General features: G+C 34.2%; 2 protein-coding genes across 5 annotated transcripts in view; one reads left to right on the forward strand and one right to left on the reverse strand.

The window, feature by feature from the left end:
• LOC106882808 (chitobiosyldiphosphodolichol beta-mannosyltransferase) overlaps positions 1–11,014 on the forward strand; it is a 24,832-nt gene extending 13,818 nt beyond the window's left edge. For all 4 annotated transcript variants that reach the window (XM_014933591.2, XM_014933593.2, XM_014933592.2 and 1 more), the window contains exons 7-14: positions 518–628; positions 1,165–1,283; positions 3,549–3,587; positions 4,296–4,355; positions 7,048–7,158; positions 7,991–8,105; positions 9,054–9,129; positions 10,143–11,014. In XM_014933591.2, the coding sequence (XP_014789077.1) occupies positions 518–628; positions 1,165–1,283; positions 3,549–3,587; positions 4,296–4,355; positions 7,048–7,158; positions 7,991–8,105; positions 9,054–9,129; positions 10,143–10,295 (784 nt within the window). In that variant the 3' untranslated portion in view covers positions 10,296–11,014. The remainder of the gene's footprint in view (positions 1–517; positions 629–1,164; positions 1,284–3,548; positions 3,588–4,295; positions 4,356–7,047; positions 7,159–7,990; positions 8,106–9,053; positions 9,130–10,142) is intronic.
• A 4,894-nt stretch (positions 11,015–15,908) lies between these two features.
• Positions 15,909–23,371, reverse strand: part of LOC106882809 (uncharacterized) — a 22,052-nt gene continuing 14,589 nt past the window's right edge. The window contains exon 4 of the mRNA XM_014933595.2: positions 15,909–16,547. Coding sequence (XP_014789081.1) covers positions 16,462–16,547 — 86 coding nt within the window. The 3' untranslated portion in view covers positions 15,909–16,461. The remainder of the gene's footprint in view (positions 16,548–23,371) is intronic.

Genomic DNA, 23,371 nt, shown 5'->3' on the forward strand with positions numbered 1-23,371 from the left:
AGTAAAAGTGACAACTATTTTGGCCTTTAGAATGTCAACCATATGTGGTCCACCTCCAGCACATAACTGTATTTCTAGCAGACACTTATCTCTCAGTTTCCATAGCCTTTCATTTGTAAATAAGCACCATGAGAAAGTTCGGTTGATTGCTGTAGTTAGTCATGTTATGTTGTAGTTGCTGAGCATGTCAATAATATGCAGTACTGGATTCAAATACTTCCATAGAAAGTCCCATCCAACCCTTGCTTGTAGGGAAAAGAGGATGTCATAATGTTATTGATGGTGGTTCATATTTACTATATTAGCCATAACTTTTTGAAAATAGAATAGTTATGGCATTGGCTAGTTTGTGGTTTTGTAAGTTTAACCTTGTACATTTGAGTCGTGTTTCTATTGAAGGATAACTATATTATTGTGGGGTGGGAAGAATATATATATATATATATATATATATATATATATATATATATATATATATATATATATATATAATTTCTTCTTTCATTTATTTTTTTAGGGCACACACTGTTTATGATAGAGCTCCTGACAACTTTAAGGAGACAGATTTGCAGAATAAGCATCAGCTTTATTTAGAATTGAGTAAATTCTACCAAGTCTTTGCTACAAGGTAAATTCTATACTATGACATAAAAAATAATATTTTTGATAACTCATTTAGCTTATTTTGTAATATGTATGTTATTATTTTTTTCTTTTACACACACACACATACACACACACACTGAGTAGTGTATTGTTCAGCCCCAGGTTGACCCTGATCGAGCATTCCAGCCTTGACCATCTCATCTTTTTAGTTGTATGGAGGAATATATTATGTAATGTCTCCTTCCTTGTTTGATACTATAAGTATGATTTGAAGGAAATTTGGCTGTTACTCCTAGCGGATCAGTTGACTGTGTAGAGTGTCTTTTGGTGCCTCGAGTCTTACTGAATAATGTTTGGGTGGAAATTTATTGACTGAAAATTTGATATATATAGTTGAATCAGTCTATTATTTATTTATGAATTAAAAGCAAAAATTTATTGAATCATTTCTTAAATATTTGGAACACCAACCATATACTTCTCTCTCCCCGCCCCCTAAATATGTATGTACACACACACACGTATATTTATATAATCATCTCCTGTGTTCTTCAACAGTAAATTTCCTGAAAATCCTGCAATAGAGAAGACAAGATTTACCATAAAAGATGAAGATGGAAAACTCAGCTTACTGGAAGACCGTCCAGCTCTTCTGGTCAGCAGTACAAGTTGGACAAGTAAGAAATTTTGAATAATTTGTTTGTATTTAATTAATCATTTTACAGTAATTTTTCAAGAATTGAGTATAAAAATAATATATGATCTTTTGACTGGAAATCAAAGAACTCAAATTCTCCAGCCAGTATAAGCCAAAAACCAGATATGTAATTCCTTTTGATAAAGAAGGATAGTAAGTAGAATCATTAGGCTTGAGAAGATTTCTACTGGTGGGGTGGACCACACCTAAAATGTTTAGGTACCCCCTTATTTTTTTATCTTTTTATTTATTTTTATTTTTTTGCTCACAAGGGGCTAAACAGAGAGGGGACAAACAACGACAGACAAAGGGGTTTAGTCTATTACATCGACCTCCATTGCGTAACTGGTACTTAATTTATCGACTCTGAAAGGATGAAAGGCAAAATCGACCTTGGCGGAATTTGAACTCAGAACGTAACGGCAGACGAAATATTGCTAGGCATTTCGCCCGGCGCGCTAACGTTTCTGCCAGCTCGCCGCCTTTGTTTAGCTACCCCTTTCTGCTGTCCTTTCAATGTTTTCCTCTTTTTTGTTTTCTTTTAGGTTTTTCACCTTATTCTATTTGCCTCTTATATGCCAGTTAAATGGTTCATATTATAAAGCATTTGTTCCAAACATTTATACAAATATTTGGGCTAGCAGAAAAGAAAGAAAAACCTTATATAGATAAGATGTTAAAATTTTTGATCTGATTATATAAATTTATTATAATTTTTTTTCCTCATTCTACAGCTGTAGTTGTTTATGTTCAACTAACACTACTATAACATTCTCTGGTCTTCTGAACTTGCTAATATACTGGATATTAATCACTTCACTTTTTCTTACCCTTACATTATAGACGTTGTGCTTTTTTGAATTGTAGTAGCTGGTGTTGTTAGAGAGCACTGGTAATCAATAAACACACAATAATTAATAAATGTTTCTGTAGTTTGTTGTGCTAAGCTCAAACCATTCCACTTGGGCAACACAAAAACTGCAGTAGACTGGTATCTTATTCTTTGAATGCCACAAAACTAAAACAATCTTCAGTTCACCACAACATCTTTTAACATTGACAATGGATAAATAGTCAAATTATCAAATCAATTATTTACAGTGGGCTGTGTGAATGTACAGCTTGTTATTAGATCAACAATTAGAAAACCAGTTTGCAAAAATACAAATGTATTTTTAAAATAGTGTTATGAAAATTATTTGACTTAAATGTTGTAGAAGATTATTGAGAATAACAGTTTATTTAATAATTGAAGGGGGTTTTTTGCTGCTGTTATTTTTTAAACTAGAGTAATTGACAGTCTTTTTTTGCCTCACCCTAACACCGAATGACTTTATGCACACACTTTCTGGTTCAGAATTTAATCAAGGTCTCCTTGGTGATTGTCATTGCTAAACTTGATCTAATTGTTTAACTGATTGCTATTGAAAATATTTGTTCCATTCTGTCATTGTGGATGGAAGTAAGTGGAGTATGTCAATGACATAATCTATTTCATCCTTTCTAGTCATAAACAATGCAATTAAAACATTGAGAGTCATTACAAATGCTAAGTCTCATGATCTGTGATGGCAAATTCACTAAGTCTGCATTGCAGGCCTCTTTTTTAAGGGCAGAAAATACTTAGTTTGGATCTGTTACAGAACCTCTACTAAGCTCAAGTGCAATTCACATTGAAGTTTTGCTTTAAATGCATGGGATGTTGCTGCTGTTAGACAAACATCCAAAGAAGGCTATTCAACTCATTAGATTCTATTGCTATACTTCAACTACTAACTTAGACATTTCATGTATTTGTCTCTTCTCCAGCTGTTGCAACAACGTCTGCCTTATTGGACTGGCTGGCTGCATACCCCTTCCACTCAACACACACACAATCCCCACCTCTTGTCACTCATGCTTTACTTTATTTCCCAGGTCCTACAATAAACACTTTGGCTTCAAGTTTCCTATTACAACACATTCCTCTCCTTTCTCCTCTGTTCATATCTTTCTGTTTTTGTAGATATTGGCTTCCTCAAAAGGTCGTGGTTATTGCTCTTCCTCTTCTGACTAAACCTTGATAAAAACAGAAGTCTTGCTGACACCTGCTTTCAAATATTTGTGCATATATCTAATTTACAAACCCAATCAATAGCATAACATAAAATAACAGATGTGAATTGTACTTTTGTATGAGTGAGAGAGAGAGAGAGAGAGAAACTAAGGCTTGCTATGTCTTAATTCAGCTTTGTTTCTTTTCCAGTTGATGAAGATTTCAGTATTCTGGTTGATGCTCTTGACAGTAAGTAAATCTTGTATATTTTATTTAGTGCAGTTAGTAACACACCTGTCATTTATTCTTTTCTGCACTCAGTTCACTTCTTACCAAAATATGTCACTCACCTGCAATGAAACTAATATAATTTAATTTAATTGACTACTTAATTGACTTAATCAGAATGAGTTGTCCTACTGGAGACCTAGCATGAATGCTTACAATAAAGTGGACTCTGCCATACCTACAGACCCAGTGATGATGTTAAACTGGTTAAGTCTGCCACCCGAGAACAGGAGCAGCTTCTTTAATAAGCTTCTACATACTTTCCATCTTTTAGATTTCACTCAGGAGACATCTTGTCTTGCCTCTAAAGAACATTCTTTTCTTTTAAAGAAACCATTATTATTTGGATTGACAGAATTGTTAAAGCATCAGACAAAATTTGCCTTGCAGTACTTATTTTGGCTCTTTATGCTACAATTTCAAAATACCACCAAGGTTGACTTTGCTTTTCCTGGTGATAAATAAATTAAAGCATCAGTAAAGTATTGAGGTTGATTTAGACTCAGCGACTAAAATTTAACAAGTAGGCTAATAAGTCAACTCACTTGAACATACCTTAATCAAATGAAGTAATTATTGTATCCATTGCAATGTTTATATATTTTCTAACAGGGATTGTAATCATTTCTTTTTCTTAAACAATGAAATGAATTTTGTCTTTATCTGTAGGTTATGAGAGTTTTTGTGAGCAAGGAAATGATTTACCTAAATTAGTCTGTGTTATAACAGGTAAGAAAACGTTTTCTTTTGACTATTTTTATAAATTTACGACCTACAATTCTTTTTTAAATTTTTTGTGCAAGCCAATGGAGATATTAGACAAACTAGAAATAACAGCAAAGTTTCCTTTAAATTGCATCCCTGTATCTTAAAAAGGGAAGAGCACATTGGATAATGTAGGCCTAAAAGTTGGAAGCTAAATAGGAAATGGCAGCCTTGAGGCACACATCAGTTTCTCTGAACTAACGAGGGAATCTCTACGTTGTTCCTTAACCTGCTAAAAATAAATAAATTGCTTTCAAATGACCATCTTTAAAAAATGGATGTTTTAAAGATGGGATGGTTACTGTGGAAGCATCTCTGATGATCTGAGGTTAAACTTCAGTATCAACAAAAGCATCTCCCCCTTATGTATTCATATGTGGATCTTAGCTTTTTCTTCCCTAATTAATCACACTTCATGATTACAATCATGAATATGCAGGATATTTCAGTGGCATGATATATTTTCATATTGGTGTTTCAGTGTGTCTGAGCAGGGGACTTAATTCTGCTTGGCTGTTAAGAATAGGTAATAGATCTTAAGAGGTATGGCTGATCAGATAAGATATTGGATTGCTTATTCATAGCTTTGGAGTTCAAATCCACTGTAAACATGTTATGTTTTTGATCAGATCACTTTATTCCACATCACCACAGTTCATCTGTCGGGAGCAGGTACCAGAGCATCTGAGAATGTTACCTGCAGTAGACCAGGCTCTTATCCATGGAGAAATATATCTTTTATTTTCTGTTGCCCATTTAGCATTACTGAATTCAGAGCTAAGCATGGAATTTATGAACCACTGATTTGTAGAAACCATTGTTCAATATCAGCAAAATACATTTTTATTATATTTTTCTTTCAAAATTTTATTTTAAAAGAGGCTGTATGTTAATAAAATGTGAACAATTAGTGTTTTCTTTTTTTCTCTGTGTTTTTTCCTCATTTACTTTCTGCCTTAAATTATATTCTGCTGTCTTTACAAAGGAAAGATACATTGGATAATGTAGTCCTAGACATACTAATAAGAAATTAAAATACACAGGATTGTCACAGCTGAACTTCTTTGATCATAAGTCAGCTATATCTAGGGTAAGCTCGTATTAAGCAACAGCAACAACATATAGAAATGTATATGTGTGTGTGTGTGTACATGTTTAGGTTACAATAATATCCGCGAAACGATCGTAAGATGCATTTTAGACTTTCGTAATATTTTAATCGAATTATATTTACACTCACTTACGCATATATTTTTATATACATTTACATTTTGTATATTTTTAATTTTAATTATAATTCAAAATGATTATTGTGTCATATAAAACATACATCTTTCAGAAATTCGAATATTGATTTCCTAAGAATATTGTTAATAATTTTATTAACAATATAAAAATATATATATATATATATATCTATTTGCTCAAAGTAATAGAGCACTTAATATAAGTTCAATAAAATATTCCTTTTGAATTTTCATTATAAATTTTATGTTTAGGTTACAAGTGAGAGAAAGTACTCAATGTATGTTGTAGAGTTTATTTGGAAGCAGTTGTTGTTTTATACTGTTGCTAATTAGTTTCTCATCAGGTACTATTATTCAATATATACATATATATATATATAAGTTCAAAAAAGGAAAAAGACAAGAAAACTACAAAAAACAACGTGAGGACGTGATACAGATTATGTTACTAGATGCTCGGGAAAGGAAAGATATATATATATATATATATATATATAGTGAAGGTGCATGACTCAGTGGTTAGAGTGTTGGGCTCACAATCATGAGGCAGTGAGTTCAATTCTTGGACCGGGCTGTGTGTTGTGCTCTTGAGCAAGACACTTTATTTCACGTTGCTCCAGTTCACTCAGCTGTAGAAATGAGTTGCTACGTCACTGGTGCCAAGCTGTATCGGCCTTTACCTTTCCCTTGGATAACATTGATGGTGTGGAAAAGGGAGACTGGTATGCATGGATGACTGCTGGTCTTCCGTAAACAACCTTGCCTGGATTTGTGCCTCAGTGGGGAACTTTCTAGGTGCAATCCCATCGTCATGCATTACTGAAGGAGGTCTTTACCCTTTATATATATATATATATCAATCCAGAGCAAGCAAGAAAAAACAACAACACAAGGATGTGGAATATGTACAGTGTTATTGGACGCTCAGGAATGGAAAGAAAAGAAAGAGGATTTCACGTTTCGAGCGGAGCTCTTCATCAGAAATATAGAAAAAGTCCAAAGAAGGGAAGACGGAGAAAGAAAATCTTCAACGATACACACGTAGTCACACATATATATATATATATATCAGTTAATGAAGGACAGAAGTTATGTAATCAGCTTTAAGCTAATGGAATTGATCACATTAGCCTTGTTCTTTTGTTACTTATTAATTGTACTTACCTGATACTTTAATCTAAAGCATAAGTATTATTGAGGTCTAACAACTAGTTTTTAGTATTGTTATACCTAAGCAAAATCTCTCTCTCTATATATATCATCATCATCATCATTTAACGTCCGCTTTCCATGCTAGCATGGGTTGGACAATTTGACTGAGGACTGGTGAAACCGGATGGCAACACCAGGCTCCAATCTCTCTCTCTCTATATATATATATATATATATAACGCATTTGTTTATTTCAGGTAAAGGTCAATTGAAAGACTACTATAGTAAACAGCTGGACCAGAAACCATGGAAACATATCAGTGTTTGTCTACCATGGCTAGAAGCTGAAGATTACCCTACACTACTTGGTAAGAACTAATAATTCTGTAATAATCTCTTCTAAATTGCTTCTAGGGGGTAAATTAGAAATTCAAACTAAATTAGATGCTACATGCTATGCTTACATTTTCTTTGGTCAACTGAGGTACTTGGAATGCTGGTCCTCTTAGCAGAACATTAGCATATATTTACTACATTATGTGGAAAATGAAAAATACTTATTTAGGTTTAATTGTTCTTTCTGGTACATTATCACTTGGTAAGAATAATATTCAGACTGGATTGTTTAACTACAGAACAATGCCAATAATGCAGAATTGTTGAAACACTAAATCTAAGGATCAGATTTAGTTGTTCAATCAACTACCCCAGGTGTCACAAAGCTGTGCTGACTGGGGCTACACAATAACAAGCTTATCTATAAACTTCATGCTATCATGTTGGTAAATTAGATACCAATTCTCCCTTATAAGAAATCTCTACTCTTATCTGATTGAACTTGCCTGGACCTGCCTGAGTCAGTCAAGCCACCTGTAATCCTGTTTATAATCCTATATCTGTACAGAGCTGGTTGATGAAGACATTGCTGGATGGCTGACCCATATCTATACATGTCTATAGGATTGTATCACTAATGACTTCCTGGTTAGTTAAGTTTGTTTTTAACAAACAACCTCATGTTGTATTATTATTCCTTCTCTTTCAAAAATACCAATTTGTACCAGATATATTTAGGGGTTTCCGTTTTGAGTTGAGACCAAAAACTTTAGTATGATTTAATTACTCATTTTATATTTTCTTGCATTTTTTGAGAGCTTTGTTAAAGATTTTAATTTAAATAAATTCTTTGTTTTATTTCAGGTTGTGCTGATGTAGGAGTCTGTCTGCATAAGTCTTCTAGTGGCCTTGATCTCCCTATGAAAGTAGTTGATATGTTTGGCTGCTGTCTACCTGTGTGTGCTATTAATTTTAACTGGTAAGTTGGATCTGATGTGGTACATACATGTGGTACATACATGTGGTACATACATGTACAAATATATGATTTTCGGTCATGTGTGTACATGATTAGTTATACAAATGAAAGGGAAAAGGTTTTCAACATATGTAGTGGAGTTATTCATCGAAAACAAATAATTTTGTTGCTAATTTGAGTTTCCCATTTCTTATTAAAATCTGTTACGTTACTTATTGTCCGATGTATGCTATAAAAACAGGTAACCTCTTAGTGATGGAGTGTCGGGTTTCAGTGAAATAATGTTTGTGTATGTATTAGTCATCATTTTATCTGGGTGGTTTTCCATGTTTGCATAGGTTGTGCAGGTTTTTTCTTCAGTATTCAGCCATATATTGCATTTCTTTAATATTTCCTTTATGAGATCAGTTTTTACTACATCGTCCAATGTCTTCCTTGCTCTCTCTCTCTCTCTCTCTCTTTTCCACAGGGCCCTTCTTGGAGCACTTGGTACTTCTTTATACCTATTGGTGAGCCAGAAGGCTGCACTAAGCTCAATCTGATCTGGCAAAGTTTCTACAGCTGGATGCCCTTCCTAATGCTAACCACTCCAAGAGTGTAGTAGGTGCTTTTACATGCCACCGGCATGAGGGCCATTCAGGTGTTTCTGGCAACAACCACACTCAAAAGGTGTTTTTTACATGCTACCTGCACAGGAGCCAGTCCAATGGCACTGGCAATGACCACGCTTGAATGTTGCTTTTCACATGCGGGTAAGGCGATGCTGGCAACGATCATGCTCGAATGGTGCTTTTTACGTGCCACCGGCACAGGAGCCAATCTGTGGCCCTGGCAACGATCACACTCAGATGTGTTTGTGTCTTACCATTTTGAAGAAATTTTTAAAAACTCTTATTTTGACCATATTTGTGTTCAGTTAAATCAAATTTATTTCCTTTTTTCTTTTAGTTTGTCAGAATTAGTAAAACATTGTGAAAATGGACTGATCTTTAAAGACAGTAAAGAACTAGCTGAAAATTTAAAGGTAACTATTATTTACTGTACAGTATTGTATTTTACAAAATATATATTTACTGTATGATATTGTATTATAGTCCATTTTTTGTATTATAGTGCATTGTTGTACCATTCAAAACTTTTTAGTCTTTACATACATATATATATACATATGTAAGTAGATAGATAATTTATACCTAAGAATATATTGGCTAAATTACATTTTTTAAATGTTAGGATTTGATTCGAAGGTGAATTGTCTGCTGTTTTTAGCAGGGTGGAGGTAATTCAAAGAAATGAACTAATAAGGTGCAGGTGTGGCTGTTTAGTAAGAAGATTGCTTTCTTACGACATGATTCCAGGTTCAGTCCCACTGCATGGCACCTTGACAAGTGTCTTCTACTATAGCCTCCAGCTGACCAAAGTCTTGTGAGTGGATTTGATGGACGGAAACTGGAAGAAGCCTGCATATGTATGTGTCTATGTGTGTCTATATGTTTGCTCCCCACCACTGCTTGATAACTAATGTCAGTATGATTATGGCACCATATCTTCGCAATTCAGTTAAAGAGACCAATAGAATAAGTATTGGTGTCGATTCATTTGACTAAAAATTCTTCAAGGCGGTGCCCCAGCATGGCCAGAGTCTAATGACTGAAACAAAGCATAAGAGCATTGGGGTCAATGTAATTGACGTACCTGCTTCTCCCAAAACTTCTGGCCTTGTGCCAAAATTTGAAATCATTATTATCATCACCATTAAGGTAGTGAGCTGTCAGAATCATTACTTTGCTGGGCAAAATGCTTTGCAGCACTTATTCCTGTTTTACATTCTGATTTCAAATGCCACCAAGGCCAATTTTGTTTTTCATCCTTTAGGAGTCGATAAAATAAGGATCAGTCAAGTACTGGGGTTGATGTTATTGACTTCATCCTCCCGTCAAGATTGCCGACCTTGTGCGAAAATTAGAAAGAATTATTGTCATCAACATTTCAATTTTAATTAATTTTTTTTTTTTTTGCTGGTTTTGCTTTTTCTAGGAACTTCTTACGGATTACCAAAACAACACTTTGCTAAAGAAATTACGTTGCAACTTAAAAGAATTCCAGAAGGTACGATGGCACCATAATTGGAAGACAAATGTTGAACCACTTTTTATTGAGACTGATCAAAGCAATAAAAAACAGGACTGAAATCATTTGTCTTTGTTGAAGATTTTTATTTCAAAACGTGAAATTTAAAAGGAATTAAGCCAAAAAAAATATAACCACTGCAATTGAATTACTGAGAAACCTCTTGGCAGACATACTAACGGTGCTCCACTATCATATCAGATTAAAAAAAAAATTGAACTGTAATTAATAAAAAGTCAAAGCAGTCAATAAGCTGTGATCTTTAATAGTGAATCTTTTTATTTTAATTTGCCTTTCCAGTGTTTGCTATTAGTGTTTCAGGCTCTAGGGTTGTACAGCCTGCTTTGTGAGTCCTTCTTGCAGAATATTGGCCATCTAGAGAGAAGTATTTGTTTTGTCTTTTTTTCCTTTGTAATCTTACGATGAGATTATATCAGCTGAATAAATTGATGTACATTTATTATCTGTGTATGTGTGTGAGTGTGAGTGTATAATGGTCCAGTAGATTATCAACAGCATGGTCAATGAGTTCAGATGTTGCTATTTCCTTTGTATTGTGCCTTAGAACAAGGCAGATTTTTCTATTTAACTCTACTCTCTCTGTCTGTGACTGTATAATAGGATCCAGTTTTTCTTTATGATTGAACACTAAGCAAAGGAGACATCCAGCTATAAAAAAACACTTTCCTTAATAATATAAATGTCCAAATTTACAAACGCCATGTCTAATACTCTAGAAAATGGATGTAAAATTGTAAATAAAAGCAAATAAAACATCATGTTTGTTAAATTATTTTTGTTGTGTAGGTTTTGTTGGAAACCCATGATGGCAATTAAAATTGCACCAAGCAATTTGATGTTTTATCTCAGGACAATAAAGTTCTTCCATCTCAATACTTAATAATCTCTTACAAAGCACAAATATACCCCGACAGTGCTGAAATATGGTTCTCTTTGTCACTCTTATTTTCAGAAATGCAATGAACCAGTGTTTTTTACTCCCATTGATGTCTTTTCTCCATTGTTTTCAACTCTAGGCTGTCTTTTCTGCTTCTTTCCAGTTGGTTTCCTGCTTTTTTCAGCTTTACCTCAGTATCCCACCTATAGTTATTTCACTATTCAGATTTTGCTGCATTGCACATATTTCTCTGGCGGGGAAGGTCTTCCTCTCCCAAGTCTTGTTCACTACCAACCTATCCATCCCACTATTTACTCTCATAGTCTGCTGCCAACACACCTTCATTCTTCAATTTCCACCCTACTAGCATCTATAACTGGGCCCGTTCCCTCCCTTTAATACTTGCCCCTCCTTTCTCTCACTATTCTAGTTCCCCTTCGTTCTATAGCTTCAACATCCCTTAACATCTATTATCAAACCAAAAAACAATGACTACCCATCTCACTCCTCCCACTTAACTCTCAACTCTCCACTCCCCTCAATTCCCTGATCACTCAGCTTTTCCATTTTCCTAATCTAATTCATATCTTCTTGCCCTTCCTTGCTTCAACACTCCTCCCCACCCCTATTGAGGTACCTACTTGCTCCCTCCAACCACCACTGCTTGCCTTTCTCTTCATCCATTCTACCTTTGAATTCCTCTGACTTGAAAAAATTTTCTCTCCACTCTGAAGATGAAGGCTGGATTTACCCAAGGTTTATATACTTCCATTACTGGTTGCATATTTTTGCAAACTACATCTGCTCACATTATGAAATAACTTTGAGCTCCCAGAAACAGCTGTTGGACAGGTAACACAATACCTCCCCACTCTTTAATTTTCTGTGTCTTTGTACTCTGAGTAAGTTTGCTCTGTTAATATATAAATATCTATATATTTATACTTGAATATTCGTCACCTGAAAATTTTCGATCTTTGTTTTCTCCCTATTTACATGTACACACATATGTATATTTTGTATATTTAACAAAAGCAGACTTACCATTTCACATTGACTCTTTGTTCCAACTTCCTGTCCATGAGAAAATTGCAGACTACAGCATACACATGATCATAAAAAAAAACAAATTTTACAACTTGCAAAGTAAAAACAGTGATGTCACTCAGCATATTGCCTCATGAAGATCACTGCTAGCTCTCACTTTGCATGCAACTGTGTGCTGCCATCTGTTGACACACTACAGAACTAGTCCAGGAACTTTTTGATACCACCTTCATATATATATATATATATGGGAGAATATACAAATAATAACAACAGACGAGGACAGGTGGTGTAAATAACAAAAGTATATATTAGTATGACGCTCGGGAATACGGAAAGTCTTTGACGTTTCGAGCTACGCTCTTCAACAGAAAGAATACGGAGACAAGGAGAAAAACACGGAGAAAAAAAATTGAGAAAGGCTTCTTTTTGTTTCCATCAACGAAATCCACTCACAAGGCTTTTGTAGAAGACACTTGCCTAAGTTTTCCACACAGTGGGACTGAACTCTGGACGATGTGGTTGAGAATACAATATGCAGGTTTTTATATAATTTCTGTTAAAGCTTCAAATTCTACATGCATATTCATGGATATGCTGTTTATCATCATCATCATCATCAGGTTTGGATGGTTTGACCAGAGCTGGAGAGCTGCACCAGACTCCAGTCTGATTTGGCATGGTTTCTACAGCTGGATATGCCTTCCCTAATGCCAACCACTTTACAGAGCATGCTGGATGCTTTTTGTGGCACTGGCATGAGTACTTTTTATGCAGCACCAGCACAGGACTCTTGGAGGCTAATCCTCTTCAGCAGGGGGAGGGACTTTAACACTTCTGCTGTGAAGTTAATATGCATATGTGTAGCTATGTGTATAAGTGTATGTATGTATGTATGTATATGGCGGTGAGCTGGCAGAATCGTTAGCACACCAGGTGAAATGCTTAGCAGTATTTCCTCTGTCTTTACATTCTGAGTTCAAATTCCACCGAGGTCGACTTTGCCTTTCATCCTTCCGGAGTCAATTAAATAAGTACCAGTTACGGTCTGGGGTTGATGTAATCGATTTACTCCCTTTGTCCTTGTTTGTCTCCTCTGTGTTTAGCTCCCTGTGGGCAATAAAGAAACATATATGTATGTACATGTATGCTCATACATATGAGGATGTATTTATTTGCATGCCATTAGGTTGCATTCTTCATAGACTAGTTTGAACCTTTGATGAGTATTAACTTAGGCTGTCTCTTCACTGTAAAAATGGAAGTTAAAAGAAGAAAAAAATCTATAGTTCTGGGTTCAGTCCCACCGTGTGGTACCTTGGGCAAGTGTCTTCTATTATAGCCTTGGGTCAACCAAAGCTTTGTGAGTGGATTTGGTAGACAGAAAATGAAAGAAACATGCTTCTTGTGTGTGTGTGTGTGTTTGTGTCTCTGCTTGTCCCCCACTAGTGCTTGATAATCTGTTGATGTGTTTTTGTACCTGTAACTTAGTAGTTCATCAAAAGAGATCGATTAAATGAGTACCAGCCTTTAAAGAAACAAAGTACTGGGGTTGACTCATTCAACTAAAATAATATTCTTCAAGGTGGTGCCCCAGTAGGGTTGCAGTTTAATGATGGAAACAAGTTAAAAGAAAAAGATGGAAAAAGATAATGACAGAATGTCTTGGTAAAGAATATGAAAGTGCAGAGTGTGTTTTTATGGTTATCTTCTTTCGAAAATTTTAAAATCGAAACTGGGGTGTATTTTTGAGGTTGGAGCAGCCTTGACACTGAGAAAAGTTGAATGGCCATGGTTGGAATGCCTTTGATCATAGTTCTGCACAATTAGGATTGACTTGAGGCTAAACAACAGTAAATTACTAGTTAGGCAGGATGGTTGTGGCTAGACAACAACAACAATAGTTATTATACCAATCAATAGAAAGTATATTTTCTAGATTTCCAAATTCAGCTCAGGTTTGGCTGTACTTCGTATAATTACATAACAAATGGAGCCATCAATTTTCCTTAGATATATTTACTAACGCCTTTGTTTCTTCATTATGTCAATTCTAGATTTATTGCTTATTTCCAGCTGTATCTTCACTTCAATCAGTGACAATAATGATATAGATGTTTCAAAAGAAACCAATTTTCTGGTCAATTCTCTTCTAAGTCCTAAGTTGTTCAGCGGTAAATGGCTTTCTCATACTGATCTGTCCCTTTAAAAGAGGTTGTTGATGATGATTTTGTTTTGTTTTGTTTTGTTTTGTTTTTGTCTTCAATTTGCATCTTATTTTAATGAATTTACTCCAGTATAGTATTTAACTATAGAACAATATAATTGAAACATTCTTGAATTAAAAAATATTCCTTTTGCCTTTTAGAATTTTTAGAATGGTTATTTATAAAAGAATTTTATTTTGTTCATTATTTATTCAGTAAACTATTCTGTGGAAACAACAGATGTAAAACTTAAATCTTTTAATACCAATCTACCTGAGACCACCTCTGGTTCTATCATATTAACTTTCTGTTTGAAAGTGATCTAAATTTAAATCTTCTTTTGAAACTTCATGCCATGTCCCAAATACTAGGTTAATAATGACAATATTATTTTATTAAATTTTTCGATATTTTCAAAATTATTGAAACAAAGGCACTGTATTTCAATAGTATATGAATCCGAGAGAAGAATATGTTGAATAAAATCATAATTAACCTATGCACCTGTATTTTCTTTTACCCAAAATCAAGAACTTTTCAATACTCCCTTGTACTTAACTAAGAGTAAGCTATTGTACATAACTTCCATCAACCTGGGAAGAGCCTTTGACAGAGTCTTTTGTTTAGTGATTTGATGGTTTCTAAGGAAAGAGTAAATAAATGGCTTGTGAGAGCCATATATCCCCTGTACAGGGGTGAGAGTTAGCGATGAGTATAGCAATGATTTACTAACTATTGGTATTATAGGGGTCCACCAAGGTTCAGTACTCAGTGCCTTTCTATTTATCATAGTCATCCAGGGCATAATAGAAGAGTTTAAGGCTGAAATCCCACTGGACCTAGTTCTTATAGGATTGGAGAAAGAATTCCTGACAAGGAAGCAAAATTTAGAATCAAAGGGACTCAATGTTAAGCTAGAAAGACTAAAGCATCAGTAAGTAGAAAAATGGACAGGTCTATGCTACAATTAGAGAAATAGCCTTGCTCAGTATGTAGGCAAGGTGCAAGTAGAAATTCTATACAGTGTACTAAAGGCAAACACTAGACACACAAGAGGTATCATGGTATCAAAGGCAAGTAAACAAAGAAAACAGACATTTTATGTTAGATGTGCAGAGGGAATGGAAATAAATGTTCTCAATGCTCAGGAGGATCCTGAGAGATAGTAGATAGCTTCTGTTACCTAGGTGACCTAATTAGCAGTGGTGTACATGTTCTGAAAGTATAATAAACAAAGTAAAAACAGGGTAAAGAAAGTTCAGGGAGCTACTACCTCTGTTGATAACAAAAGGTTTCTCTCTCAGAGTGAAAGGCAGACTGTATGGTGCTTGTAAAGGAACTGTAATACTACATAGTAGTGATTTAACTATTATAACGATATACCAGTTATGTACTTAGTTTTCAGTTCCTGATTAATTGTTTTGAGGGATTTTTTTTTTAATCCAAGGAAAGAACATAACATATTTTACAAAGATAGAAAAAGCAAACAATAACAAATAGAAATAAAATAACAACCAATCATTTATATTAGATAACAACGTATTCATATATCTTTTTTTTTTTTATTGACATCTATAAAAATTATACAATTTTGATACAATGAAGTATATTTTTACAAAGTAGCTCCAGACACAATGATGTTTTCACAAAGCGTTCAGTTTCATAATTTACTTCCCTCATTTTAGACAATAAGAAAAAAAAAGCTTGATTGATTTGAAGAAATTTACAGACTCTAAAATAATATTTGTCTATTTATAGCAATATAAACAGCAACAACAATGACAACAATGAGAACAATAATAATAAAACATAAAATATTACAGTTTGTGAGTTCACATATAAGTTTCTATAAAGGTGGGAAAGAGAGGAATCTGATGTTTTAAGAATGACTCTTTGTTTGAAACAGAAAAAAAAGATGTCTAATTCTTTAAAATGATAAGTCAGTCCTGAAATATCAAATTCCTCTTTTCCACTCAGCATACAAACTTACCAAAATTCTCAAACCTCTGTGTAACGTTTTTTTTTTGTTTTTTTTTTTACTTGTATTTCATTTTATTTATTACAATGATGAAGTTTAATCATATTCAGATCCAATTGTAATGCTCAGGTCAGATCCAACATTCTTGGTGCTATGGAACCAAATATTTGTATCCAAAACAACTGAAAGAGAAAGCAGAAGGAAGCAGTTGATAAAAATCCAAATGAAAATCATCAATATGATTGAAACTAATTAGTTGATGATATTTATGATATCCTTCTGGAATTTTAATTTAAATTACACAAAGAAATAATGAAGCCATTGATTTTTAGCCAGCAGTCTTTAAAATCCTACAAAAGAATTGAGGCCATTGCCCTGTACTCCGTTGATAAACCATAGAAATGTTTTGATCAAATTTAATTTACAGAAATATCTAAATATGTAAAAGCACACACACACACACATGTACACACACACACATGTACACACACACATGTACACACACACATACACATTCTGGAAGGTTAACAGTAAAGGTGTAAGTGGAGTAGGCATTTTTGGCAAGAAAACGGGTAGGCAAAGTAACTGAGATAGTTAGAGTGTGTAATAGAATAATTAAACTAAGAACAGTCTGCAATAACATGACAGAAACATTTATCTCTACCATAATATGCAGCATAATCAGTACTGGTAGATGAACAGAAGAATAGTTTTCCCGAGGCACTCCTGCACACTACCTCTATAAGAAATAGCACTGATTTCATGATCATAGCTGGTGAAGTTAATGAACATGCTCGGCAATTTGATGATGGCTTCTAAGGTGTACATAACAGCTGTGGCTAGGCTCAAGGAATGAGGAAAGACATAAGCTTAGGAGTTTTGTAATGCAAGTATTGCATCACAACAATTTGCAACACTGGCTACAGGGAACCTATCAGACCCCTGATAAACACCCAACCAGGTGAACACAGAAGCCAGAAAGTCATAATACTCACGAAGAAACTAAATAGACAAATGACTGCATTTTATGAAGAAGAACATGCTCAACATAAACAAGAAGCCAGTGATTTTAGAGTAAGTGGTAGATAAATCCAGAGACTCAAGTAATTTAGAGAAGAAAGATCTGGAAGCATGGAGAGCTATTGCTCAGTTTTGCATTAAGTGTTGTGATTTTAATTAATAAAAACTCATTTTCATCTCACCACCTTCAAGTACAGTATTCTGCACTTTGACCTCTCTCTCTGTATGTATGTATATATATATATATATATATATATATATACAGAGTGCGATGGGTAAATCGTCGCCATTTTATATTCTTAATTTCAGGCATGCGCATTGATTGTTTTTGATTTTGTTGACTACACTGTATAGTAGGGTCAGTTGGGCACCATCTGAGAGAATAACAGCACCATGATGCAATCCACTCTGCCAGAAATTTGGAAACGACATGCTGTACTGCTTGGTATTCGTGTTGGAAACTCCAATATGAACATTTCAGAGTGTTTGGGTGTCAATCAGAGGACATGTACCAAGAGTGATAAAAATCAAACATCCAGTCAACATCATGGTGTTTGGAGTGATCACTAGTGATGGCAATGTTATGCCTCTATTCATCTTCCCACACGGCATGCATATATATATATGTGTATGTATGTACATGCATAGGTATATATAAATATGTATGCATACATATGAGTGTACTCACATGCACACACACACACTGACATACTTATATATACACATGTGTATTCCGTTAAGAATATATTAGAATACAAAATAGAGCTCATTTACCCTTAGAATTATCAGATAGCCGGCAGTATTATGGTATACTACCAATTCTAGGCAATTATATATCACCTGAGGAGATACAACTAGATCTTGTTATACAGGAAAAACTGTTACTTAATTTAAATTCAAATCCTGTATGTATGTGGATCTATGTTGTATCGAAACATATGTAGTGGTCATTAAACAGCTGGCGAATCATACTCCCGCTTCCTTTTGACTCTATTTATTCTTTCTTTTATATATATATATATATATATACATGCATATATATATATATATATATATATATATACATACACACACACACACATATATATACATGTATATATAAGTGAAACTATGATATCACATTACAATATAGATGTTATTGTTTCACTTTTGACATGTAATACAGAACCTGTGTAAGACATTGCTCCAGGTCCACATTAGGCAAGAAAGTTGAAAATTTTTTTGGCCCATGACACTCCACTTTCTGTATATCGATATGAATGTATGCATATTAATGTAATTGAAAAATGTTTATTCACTAATGAATGTATGGGTAACCTACAACAGCTTAAAGAAACAGCATAACTGTATATAAAACAACACAAAATAAAAAATGCATTTTGAGTTTTAACGCATATCAGAAGACTATAAACTATATAACTAATGTAACTTGGTATATGATTGAACCTGATGATATCTTCCTTAGGAATATGTAATTGAGGAAAATATTTGTGGATAATTATAATACTCTAATTAATTGGATAATGTTCTTTGGATAAAAATTACAATTTTATCAAGTAGATTTAGAATTGAGATTAATATAATAAATGTATCATCAATAATGATCAGTGTGTATACAAGAAATAGATTCACAGAGTGAATTAGGAATTTTTAAGGACCACAAAAGTACTTCCGATCTACAACAATAATACAAACATGAATACAAAAAGCACATTCAAGGAAACAAACAGGAAGATTTGTAAATAAAAGGAGGTAAATTAGAAAGAACAGCCACACTAAGAAACTATTGATAAATTAAGAACAAGGATTGTGAGCAAGCAGTACACCCCTTTAAGACAAAGTAATATGTTTAAGAATAGTATTGAAGTTAGCAAGGTAAGGTTAATATCCCATGGCTGTCAAACTAATGATTAATATAAATATATAAAGTGAGATAAAAAGGTATATACTAGGGCAGATGATGGATCACCATTATCTTAAATTTAATCTAAGATGTGGTGCAGAATAAAGGGAGAAAAAAAATATCATAAGCATTACAGTATAGTTAATTAAACCACCTTTAGTGTGAATTTTATCCTCTTTATCATCTTTGTATATTGCTCTTAAGTGAAAATGTTAAAATGAATCTTAGTTTTATCTTTTTAATGTCTGTTCCTGCATCAGTAAAACACATGGAGTAAGGAAGGAGTCTGACTTCTTCAGTCAAATCTAATATGTTTTTTTTCTTTCTTTCTTCTTTGGCCTACTGTGATGACTCACAAGTAAAGTCCAGAGGTTTTTCTTTTTTCATTTTCTCTTTTTCTTTGGTTTGCTGTGACTATTCACAAGTAACTCCCGAAAATTCAATGGAACATTTTGATTGGTGCAAAAATCATAAATGTCTTTAAGTAAAAACATTGGACTACAAACACATGAAGATGGAGACAAACTCAAAATTCATAGATATTATGAATAATCTTTAATAATATCTTATGAATATGAAAGGGTCCTCACAAATGAATATGTAGGATGCTGAAACATATGTCATAATACATTAATAAAGCCTACAAATTTCCATCTGCAAGACATTATTGTTATCATTATATTTATTCTAAGCTGAAAGGAGTTCTACATGTATAACCATCCCACGGGATTAACCAAGAACTAAAAGTACAGGAGCTTTCAAGAGCATGTTCTATGACTTAAATGAGCCCTGGGACTGATATAACCAACTAAGACCCTTGAAAGTGGTGCCCTTCCCCCATGGCATCAATCCAATAACAGAAACAAGTAAAAGAGTACACTTACTTATGTACATGCACATACACATACATATGCACATACATACATACATACACACATACACACATACATATTTACATACATATGTACATACATCTATATGCTTAGATACTGTCACATATGCATACAACCAATAGATTGTAAAGAGACGATAACCACAAGATAGTGATGTGTGGGTGGCTGCTGTACTGCAAACACTCCGAAGCCATGGAAGCAGGAGAAAAACTAGACATGATGATGATGATAAGGAGGAGGGGGGAGGATGATGATGATGACAACGATGCTGCTGCCACCGCCACTGCAAACAATGATGACAACGATGATGATGATAACGGTGAGTAGGCAGAAGAGGATAAACAGGAGAAAGAGGAAGTGGAAGAGGAGGAGGATAAACAGGAGAAAGAGAAGGAGGAATAAGAGGAGGATGCTGATGGTAGAAGTGATGGTGAGGATAAAAACGATGATGATGAAGATGATGATGATGATGATGATGATGATGATGATAATGATGGTGATGATAATGATGGTGATGATTGGTGGTGGTGGTGACAGTAGTGGTAATGATGATTGTTTTTTTTCAATCAGATGAAGAAAAGGAATCACTAAAGCCTTCTTTCTTTCTTTCTTTCTTTCTTTCTTTTCTTTTTCTTTGGTGCATGGCTTCCTTGTCTAATAGAGAAATGGGAGACAGAAATTATCCTCAGAACAGAGATCTGCTCTTAATGGCTTGCAATAGGATGAACTCTACAAGAACCACCCAAGGGCTAATCTCGGTGACAAATTAACCCTTTAGCATTTACTCCAGCCATATCCAGCCCAAATATTCTATCTGTTTTAAGTCCAAACTAGTCAGATTCTACCTCTCACACCTTCCCTACAATGTCATTTTGAAAATATACAATCACATCATCGAAATTTCTATGCTACAAGACGATAAATGATTAGTTGAAAACAACATAACTAAACGAACATTACATCTGACAGAGTCATGTGAATGCTAAAGGGTTAAATCTGTCATCAAACTCCAAGCACAATCCATTTGATGAGCTTCTGCAACATTTCCCTCTGCCCCATTTTATTCAAAAGGTATCCAAAATAATAGTAGAAGAGACTTGCCCAAGGTTCCACATAGCGGAATCAAACATTGAACATGCAATCATGAAGTTAACTTCTTAACCACACAGCCATGCATGTACCCACAAATTTTGATAATATGAGCATCAGTGATGATGATGATGATGATGGTAGAGATGATTATAATTACGATGACTACAACTATCAACCATACACCTATGGATACACACATAAATTCAAAACCTAGAACACACCAACACATTTATAAACATACTGATATACTTACAAAGTATAAGGCTGTTAATAATTTGGATTGAAAAATAGCAGCAAGTTTGTAAATGGTTTTTGACACATTAGTAAGAAAGATATTTAGATACAGCACATTTAGATAAATTTGTCCATTAGTAAAAACAGAAATTTGTCATTATATAGAATGTTAGGATGTTAAAAAGAAAATGGAAATAGCTTTACTAAAGATAAAGAAAAAAATTAATATTTTCTTTCTCCTATATATGCATGCAAGTGTGTGGGTGTATTATGGGTACACACACACACACACACATATATATATAATAGATATTTATTATACATATATATTGTTGCATATATTTAGATTATATTAAAAATTTGTGGACTAGAAATCATTAATGTCTTTGTCAAAAAGAAGAAAAAAAATATGAATTTTAATGGCAGACATTTGAATTGAATTGATCTCAACACAATCTTATTCATGCCTAATGGGTAATTCACAAATCGCCTGTTTAAGATAAGCATGTCTTGGTGAAAGTTTCCAAAATACTTTGTTTCTTTTTAGTATTCACCAGACAAAAGCTAAATTCACTGAAGTGGAAAGTGATAGAAAGGTGCACACTGAGTGACAATATTAGGTTACATTATATTACATTAAACTGTATTGTGTTTCATTCTGTTCAGCTTTTGGTAAAAAAAAAATGTGATGCAAGGAAATCACTTTGGGGTCTAGGATATAATATGAAATAAAATGGATGGATAATAAGATTTAGGTTCATTAAGATTTTCAGAGATTTCATTTCGTGCTGAAATGGTTCCATTAATACCGATGGATTGGTTTGCTGTATTGGTTTTCCTATTTCAAAAGATAGATTAGGACAGGAGGCCATGATGTCTAGTTATTGTGGTCACTGTTCAATTTTCAGCTTCAATAGGCATGAATTACAGCCTGAGAGCAGTGGTAAGGGGAGGACAGAGAACAAGAGAGAGAGAGAGAGATAGAGCAAGAGAGAGGCAGTGAACATGAGAGAGAGAAGCAGAGAACAAGAGAGGGAGAGAGAGAGAGAAAAGCAGTAAAAATAAGAGAGAAACAGAGTAAAAAGAAAAAAAAGAGAGAGAGAGAGAAAGACAACATACATGAGAAAGAAGAACAGAGAACAATAGGCAGAAAACAAGTAAGACAGGAAATGTAAGAATAAGGGAAAGAAGCATTGAAAAGGAGTGAGAAGGGGAGGGAGGAAGAGAAAAAGAGAGAGGTAGATAGAAAGAGAGAGAGATAGAGAGAAAGAGCATGACAGCATATAGAGGGAGAAAGAGAAAGAGCAAAAAAGAAAGAGTGATAGATAAAGAGAGTGGAGAATCATACAGAGAAAAATGAAAAGAGAGAAAATGAGTGCATCAAGTAGATAAACAGGTAGATTAAATTAAGATTACTGAGCTGAAGATAAAACACAGGTAAAGAATAAGAAATGGAAACAATAGTGTAATATATATACATATAGGCGTAGGAGTGGCTGTGTGGTAAGTAGCTTGCTTACCAACCACATGGTCCCGGGTTCAGTCCCACTGCGTAGCATCTTGGGCAAGTGTCTTCTACTATAGCCTCGGGCCGACCAATGCCTTGTGAGTGGATTTGGTAGACGGAAACTGAAAGAAGCCTGTCGTATATATATATATATATATATATATGTATGTGTGTATGTGTTTGTATGTCTGTGTTTGTCCCCCCAACATCGCTTGACAACCGATGCTGGTGTGTTTATGTCCCCGTAACTTAGCGGTTCGGCAAAAGAGACCGATAGAATAAGTACTAGGCTTCCAAAGAATAAGTCCTGGCGGTGCTCCAGCATGGCCACAGTCAAAAGACTGAAACAAGTAAAAG

Source organism: Octopus bimaculoides, chromosome 4, assembly GCF_001194135.2.
Source record: "Octopus bimaculoides isolate UCB-OBI-ISO-001 chromosome 4, ASM119413v2, whole genome shotgun sequence".
Classification (NCBI taxonomy): domain Eukaryota; kingdom Metazoa; phylum Mollusca; class Cephalopoda; order Octopoda; family Octopodidae; genus Octopus; species Octopus bimaculoides.